This window comes from Pipistrellus hanaki (genome assembly GCF_964339955.1).
Source record: "Pipistrellus hanaki genome assembly, chromosome: 1".
Classification (NCBI taxonomy): Eukaryota; Metazoa; Chordata; class Mammalia; order Chiroptera; family Vespertilionidae; genus Pipistrellus; species Pipistrellus hanaki.
The window spans coordinates 39949496-39966628 of NC_140503.1; the positions used below are offsets into that span (position 1 = coordinate 39949496).

A 17133-nucleotide genomic window follows, 5' to 3' on the forward strand; every position below is an offset into this window, starting at 1 on the left:
CCACCGGGGATGTGCCCGCAACCAATGTACATGGCCTTGACTGGAATCAAACCTGGGACCCTTCAGTCCACAGACCGACGCTCTATCCACCGAGCCAAACCAGTTTCGGCTATTCTTAGCTTTTCTTGATTTCCCAAGACCTCCCAGGAAGACATTCCAGAAAGCAGAGAGAACTCTGGAAAATGTACTGCATAAAAGTGGTCCCTGACCCAGGAGGGTGGAGATGGGGTGGGTATCTGGGGTTCACCTCCCTCTTCTCAGAAATATTAGTAGTGTCAGCATGCAAAGTGAGAAAGGTAACTCTAGGAAGGGGATGGAGAAGAGACTGAAACATTGTGATAAGTAGGGGATGAGGGCATGGGGGGAAGAAGGCAGCACCGACGGAGAAGAAGTCCTGACAAGAGCTGGGGCTCTTCAGAGTCCAGACCTCCAGGGAACAACGTGTTCACAGAGGCCAGAACTGTCCCCAGGAGACAGGATTACAGGTCCAGCCTGGCTTCACTCCAACTGAGTAGCTCACCCACGGCACTCTAGTTTCCCCATGAAATACAACAAGCATTCCTCCAGCAAAGGACTGCCCTGAGGACCAAATGAGATGATCTTCAGAAAAGCTCAACCGGCAAGCACTATGTAAAGGCTAACTCCTGTTATTAGTCTTGCCTTGGCCAATTCCTTATTTTAGAGATGAAAAAAACAAAAAACAAAAAAACCAGGCCCAGAAAAGACTGCCGACTTACCCAAGATTGCACAGTTTGGAAGTAAATCAGATAAGAGCAGAGCTCAGGTTTCCTGACTTTTGTAGATGCCCCCAAAGTCCAAGAACTCTTGCTTTCCCTTGTCCCTGACAGGGAAAGCTTGACATAAGAGCCACTCACCCTCTGCAGCCTTCAGGGTCTGGCTGGGCTGGGTCTCCGGGCATGCTCATCCTTCCTCCTGTCTTCTAGAGTACACGGGTCCCAGAGAAGCTGCTGTCCATATAGCAGTCTGGGTGTGGGAGTCCAGGACTCACCTCTCCCCCAACTCCTCCTTTTCCTGACTTCCTAAATAGTTGGCCACACCCACAGCTGTCTTTATGTGATGGCTAGTGGCAGGCTTGGTCCAGAGACATTCCAACAAGGAAGCCTGGTGCAGAGGTGGGGCAAGACGTTCACTGGGAAGAATTTTGGCTATCTTTCTCCCGGCCCTGTGTCTTCCACTTTCCCTCCCTCGGGAGAATGCACAGATGTGAGAAAGAGAAATGTATCATGGAAAAAATCACCCACAATGCAAGGCAGGCCCTACTCGGTGCCAGGAGAAAGTAACGAAGAGCATCTTGTTTTCCCCCCACGAGCATCTGCACTGTGATGACAGCATGTTAGGAGTGCAGCCTCAGGATCTGAGCTTACGTTGGCCTTGTCTCAGAATCAGGATGGGAAAGCCCTTCAAGGCCATAGACTTCAACCAACCCTTTTTTCACTTCCATCCCTCTTCCACCCTTCTCCAGGCACACCTGTGGTCACTGGTCCTGACATGCATAACTCCAGTCATAGAGTGCTCACTTGCTTGAGAAGCAACAATGTGTGTGTGGGCGGGGGGGAGGGCGGGGGGTGGTCGGGCAGCGGTAAAGGCTGCTTTGACTGTTCAAATAGTCTTCCTCAAACTAGCGTGAAGACAGAAATAGAAAAAATTCTATTCAACACTTTCAGAAGTGAAGTGTCATAATGGAAAATTCTTTTTTAAAAAAATATATTTTATTGATTTTTAACAGAGAAAGGGAGAGAGATAGAGAGCTAGAAACGTCGATGAGAGAGAAACATCGACCAGCTGCCTCTTGCACACCCCCTACCGGGGATGTGCCCGCAACCAAGGTACATGCCCTTGACCGGAATCGAACCCGGGACCCTTCAGTCCTCAGACCAACGCTCTACCACTGAGCCAAACCAGCTTTGGCAAATGGGAAATTCTTAATTCTTTTGAAAAACAATCGAGCCAAGTGGTAAATAGAATTATGTTTTCAAGTTATGGCTAATTAAGGGAGAAAGGGAAGAATGAGAAGAGGTGAAACAGAGTTGCCTGTATGTCATTGTCATTGTCATTGTCATGATATGTGCTTCTCTCTGGCTACCCCACTGTACTATGAGCAAGGTCCGTGCCTCATTAATGTAGAATCCCAGGAGACTAGCACTTAGTGGGCATTCCAAGTACATTTGTGGAATGAATAAGCCAGCCCCCATTCAACTAATACTTACGAAATACTTACCATGTGCAGTTCCTGTCTGAGTGTACAAAGATGAGTAAAATAATCCAACACGACAAAGGCAGATACAGAAGTGTGCCTCTAATTAATGATAAGACAGAATCATTGATTGGCTGCCTCCTGCACACCACACACTGGGATCGAGCCCAAAACCTGGGCCTGTGACCTGACTAGAAATCAAACCATATCCTCCTGTTTCATAGGTTGGCACTCAATCACTAAGCCATGGCAGCCAAGCTGAAATTTTATTTTTAAAAGCATCTTCTAACAAATACATTGGAAGAACAGAGATTTATCCCCAATAACATTTTTGTATGGTTACAAAAAGTATAAATATTAATTATAAAAAATTAGAAAAATACCTAAAAGCACAAAAGAGATTTTTAAAATTCTACCCACCCAGATAAAATCACTGCTAAAATTGAGTGTTTCTCTGTAGTTGTATGCAGAAAGTAGCACAGTCTAGAATTCAGAGTGGGGTTGTGTCTGATGAGCTCATTCACAAGAGCGGTTTTGCTTGTAGGAAAGGTGCCAGTGAAGAGAACGGTGTAAGTGGAGAGCTTGGAGTGGCACCTGAGAAGAGGGAGAGGAAAGCATGGTTCTGTTCTTCAGCCTGCCCTTGAACTCTGGTCTGAGGTCTCTGAAGAGAGGAGTTGTCAATCAACTTTGACCAAGATCTGCAAGGCAAACAAAAGCTTTTGGGGGGGTGGTCTTAGGAATTGCAATTAGGTCACACAGATTTGGGTAAAAACCCAACTGTGTTCCTAGGGGGGAAGAGAGAGAGCATTTATAAAGACATAAAAAGGGGGACTCCCAAGGAAGAGTTATACAACTTGTTTTGAAAGAGCTGTGATTAGTGCTGGCAAGCTCACTAACTCTGTACTGAATAGGATGGAGTCTTATGCCTATTAGTAGGTGAACATTTTATCTCAATAGGGAGTTCAGTGATGCAGAGCCAGTTCCAGGAATTGTGTAAGGATGTAACCATTTACAGTTTATCTCAGTTTCCTATGTAGGGTGTGCGCTCAGCTTCCTAGAGGCCTCTCAATTCCATTCTAGATTGTTCTCTTGACAATATTACCCCCATTTTGCTGTTTCTCTCACAGGTTGCTCTCCCTCTTTTGCAGGGAATTCAGATGGCTCTGGTACTGTTTGGACTTTGTGGTCTTGCATATTTGGAGGCCCAGGAGATCAACCCTGTACTAGGAAGTACTTTCAAAAAAAACAACAAAAAAACCACAAAAAAAAAAAAAAAAAAAAAAAAACAAAACACACCACCAATAACAACAACAAAAACACCAGCTACAGACAGTGGGAAGTTTCACCATTTTTTTGCATATCCTACTTAAGCCCTGGAAGGCTGGGGCCCATCTTCCTCCTCCTATATCTCCCTTAGGGCTCGGCATACCTGTGGGTGCTGCTCCACCAGTGGGTTCTAATTTGGTCCTCATCAGTTTCCGGGATCCTGAGTCACTGTGCCCTTGGCTGGAGGAAAATGTGGAGAGCAAATTCCATGCCTGCCTCCAGCAACAGGCTTCCCTGGGAGCTGTGGGGTCAAGATGAAATCAGCATTTGCAAACCTCTCCGTCTGCAAGATGCTTCCGCAGACACATCCCAGGAACTCCCAACCAGAGCCGACAGGATGGATTTCCGAGCCTCTGTTCATCTGAGCCGAGCTAGTCCTGCCCAGTCTTCCTGTTGGAGAGCTTTTCCTTTTTCTTGTTGGAGAGCTTGAGCATGCCTTGCTCATTTCCAACACAGAGACCGCAGGGGCAGAGTCCGCCTCCACCTGCGGTGGCTCCGTGCTGTTCCCAGAGTCACACTGTGCTCCTGCAACCTTTACTGTCTACACACAAATTTGGCCTGAACACATGCTGTCTTGCAACATCTTACACTTTTGCTCTGTATGGTAACTTGATCCTTCAGTCATATTTACCTTTGTGTGTACCTCCTTTCTCCTCAACTAGCCTGTCTGCTCTAGATGGCAGGCACCATCTCTACTCATTCCCTATTTCCTTCCTTCCAGAAATACTCAATGCCGTTCAAGAGATAAATCAATGACCAAGGGAGGCATCGATCCTGCTCTCATGGAGTTTATATTCTGTAGGTACCTCCACAGGACGAGGTGAAACTCACCTGTGACCAGCAGGCAAGAGTTTACAGTGACAGCCTCTGACTGGCAAGTTGCAGCAGCATGTGTCCCTCTGACCTGATCAAAGCTGAGTGAGGACCATTTTTAAGTAGAAAAGCAGGAAAGACCACAGAGACAGGGCCTGTGTGGGGCAACTTGTGGAGGATAAGGCTAACCGAGAACTCCTTCTGGGCCCTGCCCCTGGGATACACTGGGAGCCCCACCCATAAAAGGTTTGGAGCCCTTAGGTCCTGCAGAGGCCTGCAGCTTTCTAGGGGAACCTTTCATGGCACCGATGGGGAAACTGAGACACCCAGAGGGTTGTGGTTGCTCTGGTACTGGACTCAGAACACAGTGCTCTTTTCTAGCACCCCTCTGAGGTATGACTTCCTGCTAAAGGGAAAGACTTGATTTCCCATTTAGCTGTCAGGAGCAACTCTGGTACACGGGCGCAGACACATGGAAAAGAGAGAGGCTTGGGCTGGGGTGGGGGAAGTTTACAACTTCAAATATTTTACAATCGTTGGGAAAACACTCATGCTCTGGCTCAGAGCATCACCTCTGCGCCCACGCTGGGCCAGATGCAGGAGGGAGAGGACTTACACAAGGTCCTTTGCTCAAGAACTCACATGAGACCGTGAGCTGTGTGGCAAGTGTGACCAGTAGGCCCCATGACGGGAGTGGGGCCAGCGGGTGAGTGAGAAGGGCTGGCCCTGAGAGGACCGCTGGCCCTGAGAGGACCGCTGGCCCTCGGTAAGCCTGGGCTCTGTGTAGGATGGGAGTCACGTCTGTCCTGCCTACCAGGCCACACAGTTGTGAGGATTACGTGAAACACTAGAGGAGGAAATAGCTTGCCCAGAACTGACACTCAATTCGCTTTCACTCATTCCGAAGGTTGTTCTGATTATTCTCAACCACCTTCTTTGTTTCCCAAGCTCCAGAAAAAGAACCCTGATTAGTCCTATTGAAGCAGAAATGACCGAGTGCACATGGCCCCGCCTGCCCACACAGGGCTATGATCCTGGTGCCCAGCTCACTAACCTCCCACAGGACTGGCTCTTGGATCCACCACGTGATGCCTGAGACCATCTTGCTTCCGTTCTCTGTTCCAAATTTTTCTTACCTGAAGTGTCGCGTAGACGCATCTCTGAAGTCCTTGGGCTCCTTTGAGACACCACAAGTACACCCCTCGCCGGTGGCACTGGATCCATGCTAGCTCCTGTTCCCCTTTCCCTCTCCTTCCTGGAGGAGTTGGCTCAGATAGTGCCGGGCAGAGTTCTGAGGCCACTCACTCCCCGCCTAGCCTTCTGCATCCTTAGCAAGGGGCCCCACTTCTTCTGCAGCCATTGGAAATACAGCTCAGGAGACATGTGTGAGTCACACTCCCTTTTGTCAAAAAGGGCAGCGGATGGGAGAGGGCTGCTGAGGGGACCCTGCTGAAAAAAGAGGTCCATCGCCATCCTCCCACTCTGCCTCCACTTCCACTCCTCAAGTCTAGAAATTATGGAAATGAGGTCTGAGTACAGTCTTGGGCATTACTTATTCCAGTCACTTTTGAACACTTGAAACTAATTTTAGACACGTGGGTAGAAATTTAATTGACCCCTCCCCAAAATGGGTATGCTGCTTTCTTTTTCCTATGAAATATTTAGTGCAACCTTTCCTTTGTAGATGGGGAAACTTGGGCCCACGGAGTGGTTCTGTTTCCTGGAGGTAACTCAGGAGATGGTCAATCTGGGACTAGAGCCCTGGCTCCCTAATGCAGGGGTTTTTCCACCAGCCCCCACTCTGAGGAGATGACTATAGGATGTGAGACTCGGCTCTGCATCCGAGAGATAAGGAGGAAAAAGGCAGGGCAGGGTATTTGCAGTATAAGTGGAAAAATTCATAGGCTGAGTCAGGAATGCTGTCAGCTTATCTTAATTTGGTTTCCTACGAAATGGTTCTTGCAATAAGGCTAGTGCTACAAATTCAGACTTTTCATTGGATGAAATAAAAAGATTATTCTGGCCCTTTTCTCTTTAGAGGTGCCAAGAATCATCAGGCTTTGGGGGGCCCAGAGGAAGAAAAGATGAGCTCACAGGTGATCTGATCACACATTCATGGCCAAAGATCTTCACCAAAGCAGACTCGCCTTTCCCTGACTTTCTCTACCTTGCCATGTCTTTTCCATCCCCTTTCCTTTTCGTCCTTTAACTCTATATAGTTCATACCCACAGGATCACAACATGAATGACAAGGTCTTACTGTAGGGTGGTGTACCCAGCCCTATTCCCAGAATGTGGGTTCCCCCAGAGAAGCGGTGGGACATCTGGTGACTCGGTGCATAACGTGATCTTGCCGGTTCCATCTCAACCAAATGTTCTACCCAGCTGACAAGAGGGCAGGGTCCCTCCTGCTCTGAGCTTGCCAGAATCTGCTTCTTAAATCCTGGAGATGCGGAGGAGTTGGGGCCACAGCAGCATGCTCTGGTTTGGGAAAACCCAGTGGAGGCCATGGGTTTTAGCACCAAGCACATCATACCCGCCTCATTTCTTCACCTGGTGAACTCCATAACCTTCAGGGGCCACCACGAACGTTCCCTTCCCAGCACACTCCTCCACAAGAGACTAATTTAGTTCTCTAGCTCTCACTCCACTTTATTTTACTTGGACTGAAAGAGAACTTGTTGGCATTTAATGTAGCACAGTAATTTGTTGAGAAGCTAATTTATGACATTGATTGTTTTTGTTGACTCACTGGGGGAAATCAAAGCTTTCTGGAGGCCACCTCCTTGGAGGGTAACCTAATTTTCTTCTTACAGACAATATGGTTTCTCTAGCCCATAAAGAGCAATAAACAATTCTTCCTGTCTCTGGGTCTGAGAGAGGAAGCTGAGTGGGCCAGGAGGCAGAGCAGTGTGAGGAGGAGGCTGCCTCTAAGATACGGGACTTTGCGTCTAGAAAGCAATGGAGGCAGTGAAGCCAGATTATCCCAGTGAGGAGGAGAACGGGCACTTGGTACTTCAAGGTAGAGGGTAAAGATGTTTTCTATAAAGAACATTTGTCTTTCGAGAGTGTCCACCTTGCAGCACAGAGCACTGAATGCAGTTTTCCAGAAGTAACGTTGCTGACTTACACTAGTGTTAGAGATAGTTTTAAATATTCAGGACTCAGGTTGATCTGGAAATGCTGTTGTCTGGAGAGCTGGGCAGGCCAGGCCTGCATCTTGTATCACCAAGAGCAACAGCTGCCATGGCAACTAGAAGCTGCCCCACCCCCTTTTTCAGACTCTCTCCAAGCATATAGCTTCTCAGAAGCAAGCCCCATCCACTGTTTCTGTGCATCTAGGTTAACACACCTTTGAAATGCCCCCTTTCTGACCCTTAAGTACATAATCTCAACTACCCTGTAACCCCATCCTGCAAGGGCTTCCTCCCACCCTTATGAAATCTTCCTTACCTTCGTAAAAAGGGGCTGCACACTGCTGTTCTTGGAGCATTTGGCTCAGTCTGTTGAGATCTTGCTTTCAGGTGTATCCTCTTTTTGACTCAAATAAGTTTTTATAAAAATTCTTTACAGGTGCTTTGGCTCAGTAGATAGAGCATTGGCCTGCAGATTTAAGAGTCCTGGGTTTGATTCCAGTAAAGGGTACATGCCTGGGTTGCTGGCTCAATCCCCATTAGGGAGCATGCAGGAGGCAACCAATCAATAATTCTCATCACTGATGCTTCTATCTCTCCCCCTCTCCCTGAAATCAATTATATATATAAATTTTAAATTCTTTATTGTTTAAAGTATTACATATGTCTCCTTTTTCCTCAATTGACCTCTCCTTGGCCGCTCCCACCCCCCAGCACATGCCCTCATCCCCCAGATGTCTGTGTTAAAGGTTTGGATATCAACATAGCAGTAGTCCCTAAACTTGTTTGTTGAAAATACAGTTTATTTGTCTCTCCTGTTGGAAATTTATTTAGTCCATTTGATGTGGGGAAGTTATTATGACAGGAATGTATAATTAGTATTTAAGGGCAAAGATTTTAGTTTGAGAACCAACTTTGCTTCTTACTAGCCTTATGAACTACCTTAACCTTACGAAGACAGTTTCTTGGTCTGTAAAATGGGGTAATAATATCATCTACTATGCTAGTATACACTAAAAAAAGTACAATAAAATGGTTGAGAGCATGCACTTCAGAGTCAAATTGCCCAAATCCAAATATGCTCCACTACTTACCAGTGCTGTGACCTTGTGCTTACTTTCTCTGTGCCTCAGTTTCTTCATCTACAAAATGGAAGTGATACTAGTATATTCCTTGAAGGATTGCTACATTTAAGTGTCCATACTTACAAAGGTTAGAATAGGGTCTGATGTAGAGGAAGGACTCAAACGAAGGTAGCTGCTGCTGTTATTAATATTATCATCATCACCATCTTGGCAAAAGAAAAAGACTTTAGGGCAGTGGCAGTAGGACTAGATGAAGAAGAATACAGGCACAACATTTAAAAGATGAGTTCTGAGGTGCAGCAAGAACAAGAAAAAAAGAATGTGTTGACCTTCAACCAAACACTTGGTGGTGAGGGCAGTGGGTGAACTTGCGGCTAGTCAGGTGATCCTGAGCAAGGCCCTCCCCTCCTTGATCTCAGTCTTATCATCTACCAACTACAGGTCTTAGGTCAGCCTACTTGGTGAGTCTTCAATTTTAATCACTGAGAGTCTAAGAGGTTTCATACTGATGTTTTAAAAAAATTCCCTTATTTGCTGGTGAGTTGGGCAACCTCCTGTTTTCCCAAGTTGTCATATTCTAGGCTTTCTGAAGGATATATTGATTTTCAGCACCACACTGGCACAGACCTATGGAACAAAGAAGGGCCTTTTGTGCCTGAAAACAAAACCTAAAGGTTACCAGTTGACATAGTCTTCAGATCCTATCTTAGTTGGAGCATCAGAAAACTCATCTCACCCAACACTTAGCTCTCACTTCAAGAATGTCAGTGTGGCCACTGAGAAGTTATAAAAGAAAAATAAATCCAAAAAGTTTGGTCCTTTCCCTGTCTCCTGCCACCAGTGTAGAGACCAAGTACCCAGGAATGAGGACTCCTAGTCAAAGGAAAGGGCCATCCAGGCTGGTGGCCTCTTCAGCTAGCTTCTGCAGAGCTGGAGAGAGAGAGAGAGGAGCCTCAACCCACTGTAACAGAGGCAAAGCCAGAATCCTGCCTCCAGACTCCTAGTCCTTTCTTCAAAGAGGAGCACAGAGATGATGTTCACAGCAGCCAGATTGCTTTTGCTCCTGAGTAATTCAGTATTAGATGTCCAACTAACATTGAGATGGTGAAGACTCTCACCTCTGCCACAGCTAATGATGCAGGCCCACCTCGTGACTCCCAGAAATGCACCACTGAGAAGGAAAACCTTTCCATAACAGGAAAGTACCTTGCCTAAAAAAATGTTTATATTAAAAACAAAGCAAAACAACCCAGCCAGTGTGACTCAGTGGATGAAGGTTAACCCATGAACCAAGAGGTCACAGTTCAATTCCTGTTCAGGTTGTGGACTTGATTCCCAGCGTAGGAAGCAGCTAATCAAGGATTCTCTCTTCCTCTCTCTTTCCCTTTCTGATATATATATATATATATATATAATCAAGAGAGAGAGAGAGAGGAAGAGAGAGGAAGAGAGAATCATATATATATATATATATATATATATATATATATATATATATAATATAAATATATATATAAAACACAAAGCAAAATGAAATCTATAGAGGCAAAGCTATTGCCAGTTCTTTGTGCTGCTAAACATAGATCTTGAGGAGACTGACAAATGCTTATCAAATCTCTTTTATGCATTTTGGGCTACGAAGACAGACCCAGAACTTGATTGGATTGCAAACCAGAAGATTCTGGAATTTTGGTTGAAGTTAGCTGGAGATGAGAGAGTTGTGGAGAGGATGTGGAGAGAAGGTCCAAGAAGATGGTGGCAAGCTGGGGCAAAAGAGGAGACGAGCAAGCAAGCAGCTCCTATTGGTGAGGAATGGCAAGTGAACTTTAGAACTATGTGGTCTTGGGGTTTGCTAAGAACTGTTAAGAATTATTTTTGAATTTCCAGTCAAGATGGTGGAGTAGGCTCCACAATAGTGAGAAAGGGAAGAAGGTTATGGCAATTCTACTTCTACTTTTCTTTCCCCCAAATATGTTTGATACTATTGAATATTGTTGAATTTTATTTTTTAAAATATTTTATTGATTTTTTTACAGAGAGGAAGGGAGAAGGATAGAGAGTTAGAAACATTGATGAGAGAGAAACATCGATCAGCTGCCTCCCGCACACCTCCTACTGGGGATGTGACCTCAACCAAGGTACATGCCCTCTACCGGATCGGACCTGGGACCTTTCAATCCGTAGGCCGACACTCTATTCACTGAGCCAAACTGGTCAGAGCTGAATATTGCTGAATTTTAAATATCTCATGGGATTTTCACTGAAAGTATCAAAATAAAATACAATATCATGCTTACCAAAAAACAAACAAACAAAAAACTATTTACAATAGTACTAAGAATTTATTAAGAACTTGCTGTTACTATCACTTATTGTTAAGAACTTACTCTCAAAACAAATCTGAATTACTTTTACCAATCCACTGAATTACTGGGAGTTCTCCAAACTAAATTTCATGTAGCATACTAGTATACTGTTTATTAAAAGATAAGTAACACAAAGGTGATCATTTGGAAACTTACATAAATATTCAAACTCAACAGAACCAGAGCTATGACTTAGAACTTGGATTTGCAGAAAATTTGGGATAGGAAAGGAGTGTTTCATGTCAAGCAAACACAAGACAAGGCCAAGGCCAAGGCCTAAGTGATTCCTCTGGTAAAAAGACAGAAAGCCACCTTTAGATTCAGGCAGTTCATCCCTGACACAGTGAAAGGAAGAGTAGCTAGAGGTACCCGCCGTCCCATGATCCCTGTCCTACACATAAAAAAGGATGGCATTAAAACAAAAGGAGCCAGCCTGACTGGTGTGGCTCAGTGGTTGAGCAATAACCTATGAACCAGAGGTCATGCTTTCCCAGTCAGGACACATGCCCAGGTTGCAGATTTATTCCCACTGGGGGGTGTGCAGGAGGCAGCCAATCAATAATTCTCTCTCATCATTGATGTTTCTCTCTCTCCCTTCCTCTCTGAAAATCAATAAAAATATATTTTAAAAAATAAAACAAAAGGGGCTAGATGACTGCAACATGCACTGTAGGATAGACAGTTGCTGAGGAACAAATTCTAGACTGCAGTCAGAAGGCTCATGTTCTGCAGCTCTACCCTGAGGCAAGCAGAGTCCGGAAGGAAATGAGAAACTGCCCACAATAGCCCCCCAGGGAAGATGGGTGTTATGTCCATTCTGATGGGAGCCAGTCCAAGAGATGTTTTGAGAGTTTAAAAAATTTTATTGCATTCTCTCACAGAGGGCTGAGACCAGTGTGTCGATGTCAGCCCGGAGGGGGTGGGTGGGTGAGGTTCTCTTATATAGGGTAAAAGTATGCAGCAGAGGGTCAGGATGTGGGTGCACCAGCTGGTCACGCTGAGGAGAGGGCTCGAGTGGGTGAAGGGAGTCAAGGGAGGAGAGTGCACAGGTCAGTCAGGTGGAGAGAAGTTCTTCTTATCTTGCTTCTGCAGGTGCCAGCTGTCTGCCCCAAACTATGAGAAAAGGCTTAAAACAGCATATATTTCAGAAAACATGACCTAGCAGGAGAGATTAAGGTAGTTCACCCTAACATTCCGCCCTCGATCTTTGTTTTAATTATATTAATCTTAATAATCAACTCAGAACTGGGGAGCATAGGTGAAGGTCTGTCTTCTATAGTGACTTCCCCACGCTGTTAAGGGGCGTGAACCCTGACTGAGAATCTGAGAGTCGGAATGAGAGTCATCTAGGGAGAGGAGTTTGTAGTGGACAGTTCAGAAAGCTAGCACTGTGGCATGAGGGTGGCTATGCTGTAAGGAGTGGAGGACAATTATATCGATGTTTAGTTATTATATTATTTATCTGTATTGTGGTTTTTTTGTTTGTTTGTTTGTTTTTTTCTTAAAGAGGAGCTTGAGGTCCTCAATCAGCTCACAAGAGTAGGTCTCAGGTTGAGGTTCCTGTGAGGTCTTATAAGAAATAGGTTTAATTCAAGATAGAGAAGTAATAAGGTACCAGTATTTAATAAAGTCATAGGCATATACCCTATGAAAATAGAAATAATAATACAAAGGTTAACCAATATATAAAATTATAAACTATTGTGGGGTCGAACCCTGGAGTCAGAATAAGACCACCAGAGGCTGATGATTGATTTTTAAAAAGCAGGCAAAGATTTATTGAACTGGCCAGGACGGCCGCAAGAGCACCACACGCAGGTGGCCACACTCACGACCTTGCCATTACAGGCGTAGGCAGTCTTTTTAAAGGTCTAAACCACAAGAATTTTCCTTTGTTCTAAATTCTAAAGGCTGGGAACAGCTTGCAGGGTCGTTCCCAGCCACATCCTGCTGGACATTGGAATGTGGCCCTATCTTGTGAAAGCAAATAGTACAGAAGCAGAGCTCAGCGGTTAATCTCTAAACGTTATCTACAGTTTCTACTCCTGAAGCTACTGAGTCAGTGGGAATCAATCTCCTGTAGTCCTGGTCTACAGGTATAGGAAAATTGCCTTAGCCTCCAGGTCTCAATCTGGAAGCTGAGGCAACTACCCTATGTTTAAGCAAGTAAGTGAGTGCCAAAGCCAGAAGAGCAGGGTTAAAATTCAAACAGCAGTTTTTACCTAAGTATGGTTGCTACCATACTTCATAAACCAAGTTGAAAAGATTTTTAAATGCAAAGCTTTTGCTGGATAGCAAGCAAGTAGTGACGATTGATTGTCTGTAGGTGGAATATCTCTGGTGATGTTATTAGGTGCTGAGATCTGTATAGCATATGGTACAGCCTTAAAACTTTGAAGGCAGCTAATTGTACTGGAGTTTAATATTATAATTGGGCATTGTGATTTTTATTGGAACAGAATTTTTCTCCCTAAAATCATCCTCATTTTTTATCAAAGGGACTATTAGGTTTTAACTTGCTCTGATTATTTGTATAACCACACTAACAATAGTAATTTATTATATAGGCTTTTTCAGATTTACTTTGCTGGAATTCCACTTATAAGAAATATTTAGAGTGAGCTTCAGTCAGCCCCTCAGGCACAGAAGACAAGCCACACAGTTGCCATCTGGCTTTGCCTGTAAAGGTCTGGGTGAATGCCTCAAGTTCTTGAGGTCCCCCAAATCCCACATTAAGGTTCTTTCTGCCATCTCTCGGGAAAGCAACCTTCCTTCCTTACCTGGAAAGATTGCTATGAACCAAGGTAACAAGGAAGGCACCAGGCCATTTCTCCAAGGTGATTTTATTGGTTTTAAAGCCAATCTTTTATTCCTTAAGGTTTCTCAGTGACATCCAGAGTCCTGACATGTCTCTCTCAGATATGGCCTTCCAGTCAAAGTCTTGGTTAATAAAACCATAATAGGAACCTGATTTTATAAAGAAAATAGATTCTGATTGGATTTATGTAAATAAACTTATTGCCATAAGAACAATTATACTCACTCATTGAGAGTTGTCAAATTCTGGAGGGATAAGGTAAGGAGAAAAATAAAAATGCTTCCACATTGCTTATGAAGATACTAGAGGCCCGGTGCATGAAATTCATGCATGGTTGGGGGAGTCCTTCAGCCAGGCCTGTGCCCTCTCACAGTCCAGGAGCCCTGTGATGGATTACCCCAAAGAGGTAGGCCCTATCCACTTGGCTGGGGCTTCGTGATGGATTGCCTCCCCATTGAGAGGCCCCACACACCTGCTGCACTGCTGCCACAGGGTAGTCTGGGCCTCCCTCTTTGGGGTGATAGATCGGACCTGGCAGAGGGAGAACCCACCCACCACAGACTTCCAGTTGGTGGCCTGGGCCTGCCTCCTTCTTTCAGGCAATTGTGACACCGCCCCCCCCCCGCCCCCCAACTGACTATTCACCCTGCCAGCTAGTGGCCCGGGCCTCCCTCTGCAGGACCATCATGGGGCAATGGCTGGGCCCCTGTCCAATTGCATCGCACCCGCCTTGGCTGGCCTGGCGCCAGTGGGTGTCATAGCATGGTTGTCTGGATGGTCATTCCACTGTTTGGCTGTTCAGTTGATTTGCATATTATGCTTTTATTATTATTGATAATTTACCAAATCAGTCTAGGGAAATAAATAAGCTTCCTTATATCTGTAATAAACAATGACATGGTTATAGACTTGACCATAAAACAATTGACAAAGAACCTTGCTTTTCTGTAAGATATAACATTCCAAGATAACAATTTCTTGGCAAATAAAAATTATTATGAAATGACATGAAGTTCATATTCTTAGATTCAATGTAGAATTTTAATAAAGAATAAACAATATGTAAGATTTAAAAATGCTGCAATCTAAGGGCTTAAGCAATGAGAACCCGGAAGGGGCCATTTTGGTTTTGCTGGAGAGTCAGAAATCACTATGACTTAAGATGTGACATGAACCTCCTGTGTAGTTGGGTAGGGAGTAGGTATAAGAGATATACATGCAAGCGCTCTACACCAGAATGGAGTGAGGCCGTCATAGCAGGGCTAGGACTAGGGTGAGGTTAGTAAGGAACCTGGGCACAACATCCAGGAGGTACTAACTCTTGGAGTCATGCAAGTGCAGGGGTGGCATCAGAGTGTTTCCTCACCCAGCATCATGGCTCCTGGTCAGAGTAGGGATTCAAGAAGGCCAGGTGATAAATTAAGCTCTTGCTCAAGTCTGTTTCACAGTGATTCCAAGGGGTCCACCCTGTGGCTATTTTGCCATCCTCAAATGTATAATTGAGACTGATTTTCTTAGCAGCTCCTAGTCTTCATATTCTTTTCCTGCCCTTAACATTATATAGAGAGGGCACATGAAAATTCCTATGTTAGTGTGCTCTCCTGATAACCAAGATGGCAAATCAATAGAAATAATGAATCCTTGCTGAGTGAATTATTCTAAAAAACTTAAAGAATGCCGGGGTGGTAATACCCATTATTTCCCCCATTCAATTAACTTGTATGCCCCCTACACCACCACAGATTGTGGCGGATAATGGTGTACTAACTGAAGACTCAACCCAGTGGTATCTCTAATTACAGCAACTGTGCCAGGGGTTATAGGTTTACTAAAACAAATATAATATTTAGTATGTGACTAATATTATGGAAAATGCAATATTTTCTATCTCCATCAATATAAAAGAGCAAATTATAATAATATTTGCATGGAAGGAAGTGTGTATAGACATGCTCATTGTATTGACCCAGGCTATGTTAACGCTCCTGTTCCCTGTCACAATACAGTCCAGAGAGACTTTGATCTTTTTAACATTCCACACTATATCTTGCTGGTCAACTATATTGATAAAATGTCATGATAATTATATTTGGTAAACAAGAAGTGAGACGGTCTACGGAAATGTGCCAGAGGGTAGAAGGTTTGTTCTATCAGGATTCAGGAGTCTGTCAGATCAGGTGAATGGTCTGACCATGCCAATTCATCCTTCCATAAGATCAATTCTTTGTATCTCTCATCCCTTAATACTAAGAAACAAACACAGCGCCTAATGGATTTCTGGATTTTATAGACAACATGTACTTCTTTGGGTAATATTGCTACAGCCCATTTATTGGGTACCTGAGAAGGCTATTAGTTTTGAGTGAGGCTCTGATTAAGCAAGAGCTCTATTGAAGGTCCAGGTTTTGGGCAGCCCTGACATTTAGATGCTGTAATACAGCCTAGCCAAGGTGCTAGAGATAACCATGGTAGATAAGCACACTATGAAGAGTCTCTGGCAAGTCCCAACAAAAAGCTCATAATTGACCCAGAGCAGCCAGGCCCGGAGCAGCAGCAGCCAGGCCCAGAGCATCCAGACCTGGAGCAGCAGCCAGGCCCGGAGCAGCCAGGCCCGAAGTGTGAAAGAAAAGAAGGAGCAATGCAGCCAATTCGGGTACCAGAGTGTTATGTCCGTCATCACAATGGACTCAGAGAAGCTCCTGTGTCCCTTCACCCAAAAGGACTGAGAGTTGCCCAGACGACAGCAAAGTGGGAGAAGAAAACTGAAGGCTACGCAAGGGACTGAGGTGCCAACATGGAGTCATCTGAAGAAATTAAAGATGGAAGTGGAAGCTACTTCTTTAATCATGTTCCTGCTCATGCTAGTATCTGTTAGCTTCCAGTCTTCTGCAAAGTCTTGTGCAGCAAGTCCAAGGACTCTGAGTAAATCTACACCAGCAACAAAAGAGACTCATTTAGTAGCTAAAAATATTAATATGTCCATAATTCTGATTTCTCATTTTGTTGTTTTGCATTGGCATTGTTATTATTTAATAGCCAGAGTTTTGCTCTTGACATTCATATTGTCAGATCCACCATGTCAAGAAATGGACCAATGAGCAGTAATCCTTTGTATGATAGAAATGATATATTCAGGATTGAGCTCAAGTAGACACAGAAGGCACAGATAAGCTACATAAACAAGTGAGATGTTTGTCTCCCACATCTTTTGCAGCAACACCTTACCTCAAACTTCATGGAGTCCACACAACCTGATAAAGGAAGAAGGAAAGCTTGGGTCTGATTTATTATAGCCCAAAAGCCTGCTATTTTGTCCTGTACATAGTAAAAGGTCAAAATATCTTTATTAAACTAATAATGATTGGGTTGATGAATA

At 44.4% G+C, this 17133-nt stretch overlaps 1 protein-coding gene and 1 long non-coding RNA gene across 2 annotated transcripts in view; one reads left to right on the top strand and one right to left on the bottom strand.

Moving 5' to 3' along the window:
- NOX5 (NADPH oxidase 5) overlaps positions 1-950 on the bottom strand; it is a 38581-nt gene extending 37631 nt beyond the window's left edge. The window contains exon 1 of the mRNA XM_084886944.1: positions 876-950. Within this exon, the coding sequence (XP_084743070.1) occupies positions 876-925 (50 nt within the window). The 5' untranslated portion in view covers positions 926-950. The remainder of the gene's footprint in view (positions 1-875) is intronic.
- Positions 1-17133, top strand: part of LOC311624814 — a 654664-nt gene that overhangs the window by 378517 nt on the left and 259014 nt on the right. The window lies entirely within an intron of this gene.